Genomic DNA, 15649 nt, shown 5'->3' with positions numbered 1-15649 from the left:
ACGGCTTCTACTTCGTTTTCCCACACTCCTTGCCCGTTTTGATGTGGCAGGCATACTGGGGTTCTCTTTATTTAAAAAATGTCATTTAAAACATTCAAAATAGTATTTATATAAGTCTTTGTTAAAGTAAAGCTTCCAGTTTTCCTTTTTTACTGATTTTTGCACATAAATACAGATGGAAACCAATCTGCTGTCTATATTTATTTATAAAATGGAAAAACAGGCCTTTCTGACTGTTTCTCTTTGTCACTCACACATCGCAGGCCAATCACATAGCATATTGGTAGCATGTATCTTGAGGAAACAGAAGTCACAGGAGCAACCGTTTATGGGAAAAATTGAGCTTGCATTTCTTTCCTGTATGGCTGCATGTGTGCTTTAATGAATGCATTTTTTTATTAGAATAAATGCAGAAAATATTGGTTACGAATGATCTTTTTATATGAAAAAAGTGTATAAATTCAGGAAAAAAGCCCCCCAAAAAATATGGATAAATATAGACGGAAATGGCAGAAACCTAAATACCATAAAACCAGAAGCCTTGGTTTATAAGTCGGCCAACCGTTGCATATGTTAAGGGTCCTTCTGAATCGTATTAACTCAAACAAAACGGAGCTAAGCGTCCCAAATAAACGGGCAGTGATGGGAAACCACACCACAGGCAATCGGGGCATCTGGCAGGGTCAAACGCAGCAATACGCTGTGGGGGTCATATAGGTTCTATGTAAAACATTCAATTGCAGAAGGTAGCACCTAGCGTTAGTAGTCACTTTCTTGGTATAGATCAACACTGCATTCCACTAGGTATCACTCAACACTTGTCCCAGGTCCTTTTCCCATTTAGTTCTCAAACCTGCATTAGGTACATTAATCAACGTTTGCAGACAATTGTACATTCTGGACACGGCCAGCCATCCTCCAAATCATACAGCAACTGCAGTAATGCATTTGTCATGGGTTCACCCGGCCAAGTAAGCCACCTCTTTTTTTGCAATATTCGTTAACCTTTGATACCACAATAATTTGCCCTTAGGTAGCCCCTCAGATTGTATCAGGTCTGCGAGTTCTCTATATACCACATCTTTGTACATGTTCTCCCCCCCCCCCCCGCGCCCCCACACCCCATGTTCTGAGACAGTATTCTTCACATCTTCTAGCCACTACCAGCACATTTATCCCGGAACATGCTACTATCGTCATGGGAGTCAACAGGGAGTATAGTTCTTTCAATTTCAGTATTTTAACTGCTCTGGTCCATCCTCTTCTCCTGAGCGTCACAAGTAATACCTGGTTGCCCACAAGACCCACATGCTTTCTTCTAATAAAACCGGTTTAACTAGTTCACTTAGAAGGTCCGACTCAGTTGTTGTCAGACTGCCACTGTATCGCATGTTGCAGTTGTGCAGCCAGGAAGCATAGTTCGAAGCATGGTAACTGTGCACGTCCCTGTTCATTTTGCAATGTATTCAAGGCTATTTTCTGCCTACCCAAGCCCCACACGAATTCCCTGAGCACTGTGACCAAACTATGAAAAAAATACAGCAGCATTCTTGGGAGCGTAATCATTTGAACTAGCGCTATTCTACCCATCAAGATCAACGGCAACTTTCCCCTTAACACCATGGAGCACCTCACACCTTCGACCGTATTAACTAAGTTACCAGTGTGCATGTCCCCAGGTGAGTGTGCTATATTTATTCCTACATATCGAAATGTCTTGGATTCCCAGCGTAATCCCAGGTCCGGGAGGTCCCGGGGGTCGCAGCTGCGCAGCTCCGTCAGTGGGAATAAGAGTGACTTTTCTCTGTTATAAGATCTACCGGACAATCTTGAGAAGTTATCCAGCACTTCCAAAAGGATGTGCAAGTTGTGTTCTGGCTCACAAATATGCAAAAGCACATAATCCTTTTAAAAGTACAAGGAAACCAAGTGTCTTGAACCTCCCACCACCACTCATGCCTGACATAGGTAGGCTGAAATAGGTTGTAGTGCCAGACTGTAAAGCATAGGTGAGAGCGGGCATCCCTATTGTGTACCCCCCCCCCCCCCCCCTGGTGCCTCAGACACCCACCTCCCGGTTGGGACCCTGGCTTCCCCCTCTTCCGTTCAGTTCCCTCCATATGTCTGCCAGGGCCAAGTCGGCAATTGTTGCTGAGATTATTGGACTGAGATTAAATTTGCTCCCTGCCCCCGCCCAACCCACCCAACACAGGAAGAAGGTCTCCCTTATGCAACAGTTTATTGTTCAAAGGTCTGAGGAAAGCTGGTATAGCGTGATTCTGGCAGTAAGTATTTACTATGCGTATTTCGTGTTGGCCTATGTGCCCATGCACAATGACATATCTGCCCTCCATTGTCCTTTTCAACATTTCTAAGTCGGAAAGGGACCTGTGCATCAAACCACACCAGCACGCTCCCCCCCCCCCCCTTCTCTAGTGAACCTGGAATACGTGGGTCCATAACCAACACCTCCCCACCTGGCAATCGCTGTGTCTTGGTCTGCAGGAAATAAAGGCATCTCTTGAAACAATGCTATTGTAATCTTTTTCACTCTGTTCCTGCACAAATAGGTCCCCAGTCGTCTGACATTCCAGGTTACAATTTTAATCAACGCCATCCTTTAAGTCTGCCCCCAATCGGGTGGGGGGGGAGGGTCCCGGTGTGAAAATGCCCTCCCCAGACTGCGTATATATTACAAAGCATGGGCGCACAGCTCAAACCAACAAATTGGGACACCAGCATCCTGTCCATGATTGCATCCTGCCATTTGGGTTTGCGCACATCCCAGCAGATGGGTGTGCGCCTGTGCACCAGCAAGTCCGTGCTGATTTTAAACACCTGTTCGGGGGAGCCAGACATTCCTTGTCCTGGGCATCTGTGGTATGCTCCAGCTGCTACAGCTTAAGTTGGCATCTGTTGATATTAGCACTAGTAGTCCGTGTACAGCGTTAGTTTTAGAGTTGTGTAATGCAGCAGGATCATTCTTTCCCAACTCTGGATGAGTCCCTGTTTCCCACCACCATTCCATTATGCGCCATCCATTCACTGCCTCTGGTGTTTCAAACATGTGTGATTTCCCTTTATGCAAGACTTTCAATCTTGCCGGGTAGATGAGCTTATATTTCAGGTCTTGTTGGCGAAGGTGTTCTTTTGTGGGGATAAACATGTTGCGTTTCCTTTGAACCAGTGGTGTGTAATCTGGATAGATCACAATCTTAACGTTCCCTATTTGCAAGGCACCTTTCTCTCGAGTATTGCAGGATTACTTCTCGGTCCCTAAAATTGAGGCACCTGGCAATTATATGTCTTGAGTTGGATTCCGGTGGCGGTCATCTTTGCAATGAGCTGTGTGTTCTTTCAATTGAGAATCCTTGGGCTAGTGTCGCGAGGCCAACCTGCGGAAGGATAAAGTTTTCAACATAAGATGTAGGGTCTATGCCTTTGCTTCCCTCTGGTATGCCTACCACTCTAATATTGTTGTGTCATGAACGACCTGCGTCTTCCGCTCGATTTTCCAATATAACATTCCTGGCTTCCAAGGCCTACATTCTCTTTTCCAGTTCAGTAGTGGTAGAGGTGGTTTCTTGTAATAAGGACTCCGTAATGGCAACAGGCTCTGTGAGCTCTGACTGCTCATCTTGCCTCAGGAGGTTGACGCCGACCATGACCATCAATTTTACATTCCAAGGAGGATCTGAGCGCCACAATAGCTCTGAGAACTTCTTGGGAGTCTGCGTGATTGGTCTGCGTCTGAGAGGAATCTGTATCTTTAGAGCCCAGAGTCCAGTAGCTTCCCCTGCGCAGCAATTGAATCCACAATTCTGCTTAGTGGAAGGCATCCTGTGTATTGGCTAGTGGCGCACCCCAATCCGGTATCTCGGATGCGTGGTTAGGAATCAGAGGGTCTCCTTTTTTATCAAGTCGATGTGTGTAGCGATTTATATTGGTCCAGACAGGTTAGAGAAGGGTCCACCCTCAATTTAGGTAGGATTCAGGAGGCTCTGTCAAGGGCTCACCTGGATGAGGCAAAGATGATGCTCTTCATTGTGGCTGAGGCCAACAAGTTATCAATACCTTGGTTGTGGGAATTAATGGTCTCCCAAGTACACTCTCCCAGTCTGGCGGTCAGGTTGGAAACCAAGGGAGTGTACTTGAATTGATGTCCAGTGTCTGGTGGGGGCAAGATCGTATACGAACTACTGTTGATCCTTCAATGCCTGTTAATTTAGAAAAAAAGGGGAGGGAGTGAGGAAGTTCAGGGCAGGCCACTCGTAACAATTCCTAGACCACCACAATTGCAGGCTTCATCTGCACCTACTCCCAGGGCCTGCCCAATGCCGCTGTAGTATCTTCATGGGGTTGGCTCACATCTGGTGTGTAGGAGCTTTGGGTTGTGGTCCCGGGTCATGGCCCACAGGTTTCACCGTGCCAGTTTCGTTTTTACGGCACAGTGAGAAGAGCCCTGACGCGGCACAGTCCTCCGCCTCCCAACCTCTCCAGCTTTGTTCTGGATTCCCCATGGAGCCACAACCATAATCGCGGCACGGTCATGGGAGTGCCTCCTTAACTGCACTCTGCCTCACTCACTACACATCGACCTCATTCGTCAGAGATGCATCCACAGTGCTTGCCCGTTCCGCAGGAGGGAGTTGCGCTGCAGTTATGCAGCAGCAGCAAGTATCCCTGCTGAGCGCCAGAGGTATTAAATCCAGGGAGGGCCGTCCTGCCATCTGCGTAAAGCTGAGCAGCACTGTACAAAATCTTGGTTTTTCTCTGACCTCCTTATGCTTTCATCTCTACCTCCCTCTTTTGACTCTGCTTTACTTGCCGCCAGGAAATCATACTTTGCGGAACTCAGTTTCCCTCTCCCATCGCCTTAACTCCTCTGATTTTGCCAGCTACTTTACTTCTAAAGTAGCTAATCTTCGCTCTGCTTTTACTCTCCCCGTTACTTCTCTCCCTTTCTCCTTAGTTTATCTGCACGCTTTCCTCGTTTTCTGCTGGTTTTCCGACTCTGATACCTCTGCTGCTCTTGCTCGTACTTCTCTTATTAATTCTTCTCAATTCCTGCTTTCCTACTACTTTTAAGCATGCACTTATTTTACCAATTCTGAAGAAACCTACTCTGTTCCTGTATTTCTGCCACCAATTTCCACCCCATCTCGTTTCTTCCTTTTCTCTCTCAAATCCTTGAGCGGGCTGCCTATGCTCAGGTTGCTAGTTATCTAATTCTTCAATTTCTTCCACCTCTTCAATCTTGTTTTCATTCTTCTCATTCCACAGACTGCCCTCTTGCATATATCTTCTGTCTGCTCATCATTTCAAGCTTTCATCTATCATTTTTCTTCTTGATCTTTCTGCGGCTTTCGATATTGTTGATCACCCTCTTATCTCTTCTCTTTGCACTTAGGGCATCTCTAAAAACGAAATGCACCAAGAAATTGTAAAAAGTCACTGCTGCCACCAGCTTATACATTTAGCACACCTAGAGTAACCAAAAATCCTCTGTGTTAGTAGAGGGCAAAACAAAAAGTGTACCCCATTGCACTGCATTGTAAGATGCATTGTACAATGATATAAAAGTTACCACAAGTGATAAGTTACTAAAAGTAGTAAAAAAGTAATTAGACTAGGGGAAACCATGTTTCCCAGTACTGACAGCCTGCAGGACATGTCTGTTAGGGAGAATTCTCAGAAATGTGCTAATTCCTCTCTACCTTGGAGACCCCCAGCAACTTTGCTGGATTTTGAGGACTTGATTTTTTTTGCCTGGAGAGAGTGAGACCCCTTTCCCCCACTATCTCATGTATTTTAATGTGATTTTTGAACTGTTTCGTTTGGTTGTGGAGTCTGACAAACTCCATGGCATCATCTTTTACATTGTGTCACACAGCACCTTCAGTGCAGTGGCACAGGGAAGTCTTCCAGATTTCCCAAAGCTTTACATACCTTCTCTTGGATAAACTACTGTTTCCAACAGAAGTAAAGTGAAATTGACTTTACTTACATTTGTAACCTTCTAGACCCAGCACACACTATCTTACACTAGGGTGCTGGAGGGGTTACTTTGTATCCCCTTTGTCTAGCTTCTCATGTAACATGTTTATGTTACCCTTTCCTCACTGAAGGGCTGGTGGCAGTGGTTTACTTTTATGTACAGTGTTGTGCTTTTACCACGGACTGCCATTGCAGCTGCAGTAAAGCACCCAAGGGTGTCATTTTTGTCAAAATGGCCCCGGTCTTCTTTGTTTCACCATTTCTTTGTGGAAAGGTCCTCCTTGATATTTACTCTGTGCCCCAAACCAGGTTTGGTCCCTTCGTTCGCTTTGCTTTGGCGGGCTTCACGAGTGAAGCCTGCCTCTGGCTCTAAGGTGTCTGCTGGGGGCAGGAAGTGAAGGAGGTGCCTGAAACTCCCTCTGCTTAGTCTCCTAGGAGACCCAAATGCACTCTGTGGAGATTGGCCGGTTGACTGTCCGGTAAGAACAGCCACCCTGCTGGATGACTTGCAGCTAGGCTGGAATGAATGGGAGAAAACTGCATAAAAGGCGAGGCTTTTTGGCTTGGAAGGCAGAGTCGACTACTGGACCCAGGAATCCAAGGAAGAACTCGAAGAGGATGTCTGCTGCAATTCCTGGACCGTTGGTTAGCCCGGTGAAGCCCTGCTGCTGTGCTGAAACTCCAAATTCGTAATAAGAGAGAAGCCCCTGCAAGGACGACTTGAATTTACACAGAGTTGTTGCTGGAAACCGTATAGCCAGGGAGAGGAACACCAGATTGCATGCGTTGCTTTTCAGCTGGCCAAGAGCTCCAGGAAGATCCTTCGGACTCTCAGGAAGCAGGACTGACCGAGCCTGAGCCACCTCAACAGAGTGCTGGACCCCAGATGCAAGGAAAGCCCATCTCGACAGCCAGAAACCACAGTGTTGCTATTTGTGGTAGACGCAAGGAGCTGAAACACCGAAGTGCCACTTGTTTGAGGATTTCCAGTGGCGGTCGGTAACCGTCCCGTTGCAGTGCAGGAGTCCCCAGAAGCCCTCCCTCTTGTCCCCACGACTGAGGCCCAGGAACACCAGGACCTGCAGAGCTGCACATGAACAGAAGCCATCTGCTGCACTTTTGTTCAACCTAAAGGTACTGTACAGTCTAAGAGAACTTAACCTCTTGTCGTGTAACTGCACTTGTTCTCTGTTGGTGAGACTTGTTGTGGTTGCTCTGTAGAGTTGCTGATAGCTTCTTTATTTCACAAGCCTAAACAGCTTGTGGCCTACTTTTAATTCTTCTATTTACACTTTTAAAACATTGTGCAAGGCTTTTACCTACCTCTGAGAAGTGCTTCAGTTTCACTTACTTTTGCTCAATTTACTTCGGCTTAGCCTGGCTCCCTGAATGACTCTTCTTCCCTCTGTGAATGTTTGGTCTTCCTTCCAGGAAAGGGATAACTAACTTTGCATTGGGGTGTTTACAAAAGTACTTACCTGCTTTGAGAAATATTTGTGAGATCTCTTGTTGTGTCATAATAACCTTTCTCTTTGACAAACTCTTAACCTGATTCTAAATGCAACAGTGATATATTAATATCCCCAGCACCCGAACTATTGACGTCACCTGAGGGTGTAGGTAGTGTCTGTGGGCCATCCCAAAAGGGTACTTATTGATTTAGAAATATTGAGAGTATGTATTTTTGAAGTGTATTTGAGTGTTACTGTTGTATTGCTCCCTTCTGAAGAAGGCTTACTCTAACTGACAAATTAATAATTGTTTGTTCAAGAAAACTTGTGTATAAGTGTTTATTTAAATACTTGGTCACTGTGAATCTCTGCGTAACTCCCCTACAGCTCACATTGTCCCCTCTTAAAACAAGCCTGGCTGCTCAACACACTACCAACCTGGGTAGTACAAGCTTATAACAAAGGTTGGGTTCCTATTACCAGGAGGTCAGGGTTGTTGTAGTGCACCCAAAGGCTACTGCATGCAATCTTGCTTAACAATGTCTGTTTCCACATAACAGATGAGCAAAAGCCAGTGTAGTGAAAAGAACAGGTCAGATACAAAAATAAAAGCAAACAGTTAGAAATGGAAGAAAAGGTTCAGTAAAGAGGAAGATTTACTACCAATGTTTGTTATATGGAGCCCACTCTACCTATCTGTTATCTGAGATGTCACTATTATATACCTTGTGAATATGGTCAACCCGTAGTTCTTCACTAATCTGGTTTATAGGTTTTTCCTTCTTGGTACCACATATATCGTTAAAAAGGCCCCATTATTTTTTTTCATTTTTTTATTCTTTCTTGTGACTAGCATAAACATATATTGCCACTGGGCTTTTTTTGTGGGATCCATGCCATCTTTTCACCCAGTTGTGAAAAGCGTTTCTTTTCTAATCAAAAGGTGAACTCTGGTGTAATCAGGCTCATTTTTCAACAGGAATCTGATCTTTTGCCTCGGCAAGCATTTTGCGTTTCTGATAGTATAGTCTGCTCTGTTATTGATTTTACTTACTATAAATAGACTTTTGTGACCCAAAAGCATGACGTCACTTATACTTCTATAATAAGGTGGTACGGGTGGCATGGGTAGTGTAGCTGAGTGACAACGCGCTCGTCTTGGAAGCAATATGACGCAGAGCATCACAGGTTCGAATCCTGGGTAAACGCTTGGAAACCTCTTTGGTATTAAGTGCATTTTAAAAAAACAATTCTATTTTATTATACCATTCTATTATTCTGCCTTTAGGCCCGGACTAAAATTAGTGTTTTCTATTTCCCATACTATTGTTAATATTTTTGATATTTCTATCAGTTGAAGTGATGCAATTAGCACCTGCCTTAATGCACACTTCACCAATCTTTTTGGCCAATAAATGATTGCTGTTGAGATTCATAGTCCACCATAGCATGGTCACTGAAGTCTTGAAAGTAAATTTTCCTTTCCTGGACACAGTACACCTCCCTGGTTCTGATAGTCTACAGTAGCAGTGACTCCATTTCCTCTCCAGGTAGGTTTCCCATGAGTATCTCTGGTGGTGCATCCATTTAAAATAGAGAGGCCCCATTCATTTGAGAATTGTAGCCATCTTTTTCTGATTTGGTGGGGATATTTCTGTGCGCCTTACTTGGCATAGTTGATTTCTCCAAACAGTAGGCATTGATATCACCACCAATTATGACCGTGGTATTCCCTACAGTCGGCAACCATTCTATCATGGTACATGCAATGGTGTCATCACTCTCCACATTGAGAACACCGTCTGGGGGGTGTATACATTAAAGATTAGGACTTTCTTCTTATCTGGCCCGTCATTAAAGACCGATTCGACAGCCAGCACATTGTGGACACTATTTCTGGTATCAATTTTACGTGCAGGTATCCTATTACGATTCCAACAAGTAATCCACTTCAGAGATGCCATTTTTTTCCTTTAAGTGCAGGTATTTGAAACACTGTATAGCTGTCAACAGTTCCCTGATAATCCACGTTTCCTGCAGTAGAAACGCAACTGTGTCAAGCACGTTTCTACAATCCTTTCCCTTCTCCGAGAGGTGTGTGGCCACGGGTGTTCCATGTTACCATTTTTTAAGCATCAAGGATGATGGTTTCTTTAACTTGTAAGGATCCAGCTAACCAAACCCATTCTCCTTCCTGAGACGGCAGTTCTAGTTTCATGATTATCCATTTCCACCGTTCTGCCTGTTGTTGTAGTGGTAATCGTCAAACACTGTTTTCTTTCCCCATTTTTAGTTAATATTGGCCTGGAGGATGGTAAAGATGCGCAGCAGATTGCGTTAGCCCTAGGGCTCTCAAATTGGGGCCTTGAAGAAGGTGGCGAAGGGTAGACCACATCACACTTATCATATTTGGCATTGTTGAGAAGCTGAATAGAAAATCATACATTTTGCATGCACATCGTTACAATCTCAATCTTATAAGCAGACCAGCTTTCCTATGGACCTGAGTTTATATGTTTTCCTAAATCACTATAAAGTTCTTAATGCAAACCTCGGTGGCAGACAGCTTGACCAAGCCATATGAGGTTCATTTTTGGGGGAGGACGGAATGGAACGAGAGGGATTTGGGCGTCGTAAGAAAATCTGATATGTTTAGACACAGGAAGAGATTATTTTGCTGATCAAAAAGATGAAAAAAGTGTGCAGAGAACAGAAGCATCATTTACATATTTTTAGTTTTATTTTAATTTGTCTGTTGGCCTTATCACAATTACATTTTACATTCGACTAGCATTTTTTATTTTTCAGAATGTCTCATGTTTTTTTGAATTGTTCATTTTGGGGATGTTACTAACTTTATGCAAGCCAAGCTGTGCAAATCAAATGGAAATTATTTCAGTTTTTTGCATGCCCCAATGTTGCCTTTTTGCTATCCCTTTCTCCACTGTAGTAATGCAGTGTTTCCTTTTTCTGATGATCCCATGTGATGTGTTCTATTGAAGATGGTAGTGTTCTGTCAAGATCTTCCTTCAAGCTGCAGTAACCTGTTTAAAGCAAAGGGAGTTGCGGGGGGGGGGGGGGATTTGTGCTTAGGTCTTGAGATTTTCTGAGGATACTATTCGCCTCTCATTGTTTAAGAGGTATGAGTTATTGTAACATATTCGGTTAAATTTCATGTCTAAAGTTGGGCGGTATTCCGTGTCTCTTTTTATTATATTATTATTATTTAGGGGAAGTATATATTCTTGTGACTTGGGCATTTTCCCTGCAATAAGCCAAGAATGCCTCTGAAGCATGTTTCCAGACTTTACAATTTAGCTTTCGGTTTGCACAGTGCATAGAGTTTCTAGATCATTATGACTTCATCCACCCAAGAATGCTATTGAGAATGTGCCGGTCATTCTGTTTTTCCCTCTACAGATGAGATGAGATGACATTACAGTGCTGGACGTAACTCTTCAGAAGGTTGTAACCTAGCTGTAAAAGATCAAAATGGCATTTGTTCCATCGCCAGCAGCCCCTGTGGTTGACCAAACCACAATCATGAAGAAATACCTCCAGTTCGTGGCAGCTCTCACAGACGTCAATACACGTATGTATTTTGTGGTTCGTAGGCTTTTTGCGAGGTCACAATAAGCAAATTCCTTGTTTTTGACTTGACTGGTTCATGCAAAGCCTCTGTTATGTATTCACTAGGCTATTCGGCTTAATGGCATATTTCCAATGTAGCCAAATTCTGCTCTCTGGGGGCTACCACTTCTTTTTCTTAGTTGCAATTTCGGCAGTGGCCTGACACGTCTAACTAGATGGACACTGTAAGCCAGTTGTCAAGCATGTAGATTTCGTATTGTTTCACCTTCGCATGCTACTTCAGGCCGTCTGTGGTATTGAGCCATCACTCCTTCCAGCGACTTCTATGTGCAAGAAGCAAAATGATGAAAATCTACTACTTGAGCCCCAAATTAATACATGAAAGGAGTGCGAGTGCTGAAGTGCGAATGCGTATGAGCTGTGTGAATGTGAACCTTTCATGTAGGGCGCTGATGGTAAACTGATAAGATCTGATTGCTTCCTTTTCTTGATTTGACTGTGCCATCTGATCACGATTTCTTTTTTTTTTTTAACAAACCATTTAATCTTTTTTTTGGGGGTCAGCGGATGAAACCAAGTTAAAAATGATGCAAGAAGTCAGCGAAAATTTTGAGGTACGTTTGTTACATTTTCAAATGTTGGGTGATAACTAAATCTTGGTGAGGCAACTATCAGAATAAGGAAACTGTTAGTGAGTAGCTTTTTTCTCTTACCGGAGGACAGTGACGTATATTACTCGACCAGGGGGTTGTAGCTACTGGCGCAGGTGCTTTCTTTCCTAGAACAATTGCTTTTCTAAATGTTCCAAGTGCCTCCACTCTGCTTTTTTTTCCTCATTAAACTGGCATATAGTACTTGCCATTGCATTAGTTAAATGTTGGCTTCTTTTTATTTTCTTGGCAAAAGTCCCTTTTTGCTGAGCTTTGATTGCTGGTAGCTTGTTCAGTGAGAAACGTTTAATTACCCAAAAAAGTCCTGGACTTCAGTGGAAAGTGGCACCCATGTCATATACTGTTGTGCCTGCAATTCGCCACATCCTCTTCCACGAATGTTGCCTCCCTAGTACACTTAAGAGAAACAAATATATAAAGTTTGTTTCTGTCCTTTCATGGTGTTATATTTGAGAGTTCTAGATATCAAACTTATTGTTTCAGTCAATGCCTCTAGAACCAGAGCGCCTGTGCATTGGAACTAATTAGCAAAGGAGTCAGTTATACTTTCTGGGTTCTCCTCTCTATTGCATGCAACATGCAATTCCACTGTCAATGGTTCTGTGAGGGCAGGGAGTTTCCTAGTTGAGGCCAAACCCCAACTTTAAGGGGAAAATGCACAAACTCGCTAAAACTGCTGCAAAAGGAAGTTCTCTCTCTAGAAATTTTCCAGGTCCTTTTTTGTCATACCAGCACACTTTAACTGTGTTAAATCTTTCTTGCTCTTGACGAAAAACCTTTATTGCATCAACTGGCCCATAACTTTGCAACCAGACTGATAACTTAAAAAAAGAAAAGTAGCAGGTTTTCCCTCATGCATTTTGATGTTTTTTTTTTGTTTGGGGGGGGGGGTTGGCTTTACATTTTATTCACCATTTAGCAGATTCTCCAGCACACTTCAGAGATTACAGCTCTGTTGTAAATGGTTTTGCTTTAATGCGATGCTGCCATTCTGCAGATGAAACGTATCCCTTTTGAGGCACTATGCCACTCCCCATAACTTTAGTAAGGAAGTGAAATTCTCGTATTTTGTTCTGGGCTCAGCTAAACATTTTCAGGTGATTTCCACGTGTGCTATGCAAATGTCTAAATCATATAGCAAAGTCTTCTGAGTATGGCTTTTTTAATGTGTTTCCTCAGTCCCCTGTTGCCGCTTGTTAGGGCCCTGCTCTCCTTTGTCCTGTGCCACATATTGTGTGGGGTGTCAACATCTGCTGGGCTGCCATTATTGTCTGAATTCCTCACAGCTGCATGCTTAAATCATAGTAGGGCGGTAGTGCAAAGTGCATAGTCATTATTCGTGTTGGTATACTTCTTTCTTTAACATAATGGCATTGAATGTTTGTTTCCAATTGGTGCAGTTGCTTTTTAGCTGTCATGTTGGTGCCCAGTTCTTCTCTTGTCCTTTTACTGTCTTGTGTTCACTTGCTTTTTTGTTGTGTTGCCTTTTCTTGCTTTTACTTTGACTTCTTTGAAGTGGTTCACTGCAACCCTTACTGAACTAAAAAAAAACTAAAAAGAAAAATGAGGATAATTGGCTGGAATATCCATCATTGGATATTAAAGCGAAGTGGAAAGAAAGCGAAAAATCATATAGAGAAGGCATCGGCACCGCAAAAACGAATTTCGATAATAAAAAAATTGAAACAGCTGAAAATTCAATCAGGAATCTCTGAAATTCTTAAAGCCATAGAAAAACCTAAGGCACTAGTCCCCTCCTTCTCTCCGACCCAAGAAGACTGTGATAAGGTTCAAAATGCCTTCACAGAGAAAATCAGGAAGGCCAGGGACATCTTAAGAGAAGCCCAAAAACTCACTTCTAATCAGGTAGAGCCAGACTTAGAAGCAGAACCTGTACAATACCAATAACCATTTAAATTCCACCTAATCACCACAGAAGAAATGACAAATATTAAAATCAATGAAACCTACCGCCTGCGCTGAAAACATAATCCCATCTAAACTCATTCTAGAGAGTGCTACCATCTTTGCGCCTCTACTCAACAAAATGGTGAATGCCTCCTTTTGGATGGGCTATGTACCAATAGAAATCCAAACAGTCACTATCACTCCTTTAGCAAAATAAAACAAATTAGATCAAAGGGACCCGAGCAATTTAAGACCCATCACAAACTGTAATTTCTTATTGAAGGTATTGGACAAGGTTGCCGCTAAACCACTTCAGGCATACGTAGAAGCCAATGAGATTCTCTATAATCAACAGTGAGGTGTCCATGCAGCACATAGCACAGACGGCTATGATCGATCTCCAGTCTCACATGCAGAGCATTGTTAAAGATGGGAAAGCAGGTCTACTTATCTTGCTCTATCTCAGCACAGCCTTTGACTTGCTGGATCATGAACCACTTAAGCAAGCACTTAGGAAGGGAGCAAATTGCTCCTTAGAAGCAATAGACTGGCAAACACCTTTCCTCTCAAATAGGAAATCTAAGGTCCATTGGGGGGACAATTTCTCCTTTGAAGAAATAATAAGATGTAGGGCGAGCCTATTGCCGCTCCTTTAGATTTTATACATCGGGTACCTTATCTGTTTTTTTTTTTTACAAATTACGCCGATGATGCGCATCTGATCAAGCTGAGTGGTGATTCTGCCCAAGACAGCTCCATGGTTAAGGAAATATACAAAATTATCGAAACATGGATGACCAACAAGTGGTTGTGTCTAAACGCAAAGAAAACAGAACTGATGATCTTTGGGACCAACCAAGCCAGGGCCATATTAAGCCAACAATACGAGTCTCTGCAGATAAACAACACCCAAATAAAAGTTGTAAACAAAGTCAAGACATTGGGGATCTACTTGGAGGCTTCTCTAAGCGCAGAGGCACATGTCATGCAGTTAAATAAAAACTGTTCTTATTACCTAAAATTACTACACAAAATTACTACGGCCCTACCTGAGCTAAGTGAACTGCGCCACAGTTGCTAGAGCAACCATCTTGACCAGGCTGAACTACGGAAACGCTCTCTTGTTGGGGGCCAACAAGGGTCACAGCAAAATGTCAAAAAATCCAAAACCACACAATGAGGACTATCAAAGGAAATCTGACCACATCAGGGAGAATAGGAGAAAGCTACATTGGTTAATGATTGAGGACAGAATTAAATCCAAAGACCTTACTTTGACCCACCGCTGTATTTTCAGCACAGCCCCCGCTTACCTCAAAGCTAAATTGACCATTTATGTACCCAGGCGATCCCTCAGATCCCAAGCACATGGCCAGCAAGAAACCACCAAATACAAGAAAACGAATGGCCTAGGCTCAGCTTTCCACACAATAGCGGCCACCATATGGAACAATCTTCCATCGTCCATCAGGCTCGAGACCTCCTATAGTTCCTTCTGAAAGAAGGTCAAGACCCTGCTCTTTCGATAAGAAACTCGGACTAATCCTGGCCCACTCTCTGAACCATATGTGTTAAGTGTTGTCCTGTAGCCTCTACGCCCTAATTCTGTTGTGTCCATGTTGTGCGCCCTGATGCCTGCAGGTTTCGGCGCAGTACAAATAAATAAATTAAATAACTTTAATTTTACTGGTGCTGCTCATTTTATCATAGTCTCCTTTTTTATGGTATTTGATGCTCTCTTTAACTGTTGCTCCTCCTGCGGTCCTTATTGTGCTTTCCTTTTTTATGTTTACGGTTGCGATTACCATAGCACTACCTTGCTCTTCCTTCATGTGAGTTTTACTGACAGTGTTGTCTTGCTTTTTCTATGGTTTTTACCTTGGTTTGCACTGTCCTTGTTATAGTAGCTGTGTAACTTTCACTTTGACTTCTTTCAATTTTGCTTGCGTTCAGTCATTTACCTATGTTTGATATGTTATCACTCGCTCTTGGATTGCTTGTTTACTGTCCATTGATTCTTAGATTTCTTTT

At 43.2% G+C, this 15649-nt stretch overlaps 1 protein-coding gene across 8 annotated transcripts in view; it reads left to right on the top strand.

The window, feature by feature from the left end:
* Positions 1 to 15649, top strand: part of TRRAP (transformation/transcription domain associated protein) — a 2065012-nt gene that overhangs the window by 59769 nt on the left and 1989594 nt on the right. For 7 of the 8 annotated variants that reach the window (XM_069647248.1, XM_069647247.1, XM_069647244.1 and 4 more), the window contains exons 2-3: positions 10869 to 11040; positions 11604 to 11653. In XM_069647248.1, the coding sequence (XP_069503349.1) occupies positions 10941 to 11040; positions 11604 to 11653 (150 nt within the window). In that variant the 5' untranslated portion in view covers positions 10869 to 10940. The remainder of the gene's footprint in view (positions 1 to 10868; positions 11041 to 11603; positions 11654 to 15649) is intronic. The other variant, XM_069647242.1, reaches the window with a different exon arrangement.

Source organism: Ambystoma mexicanum, chromosome 2q (assembly GCF_040938575.1).
Source record: "Ambystoma mexicanum isolate Mex_15411 chromosome 2q, UKY_AmexF1_1, whole genome shotgun sequence".
In the NCBI taxonomy this organism is placed as follows: domain Eukaryota; kingdom Metazoa; phylum Chordata; class Amphibia; order Caudata; family Ambystomatidae; genus Ambystoma; species Ambystoma mexicanum.
The sequence above is the reverse complement of the archived record's forward strand: the minus strand, read 5'-3'. Positions and strand labels throughout refer to the sequence as shown.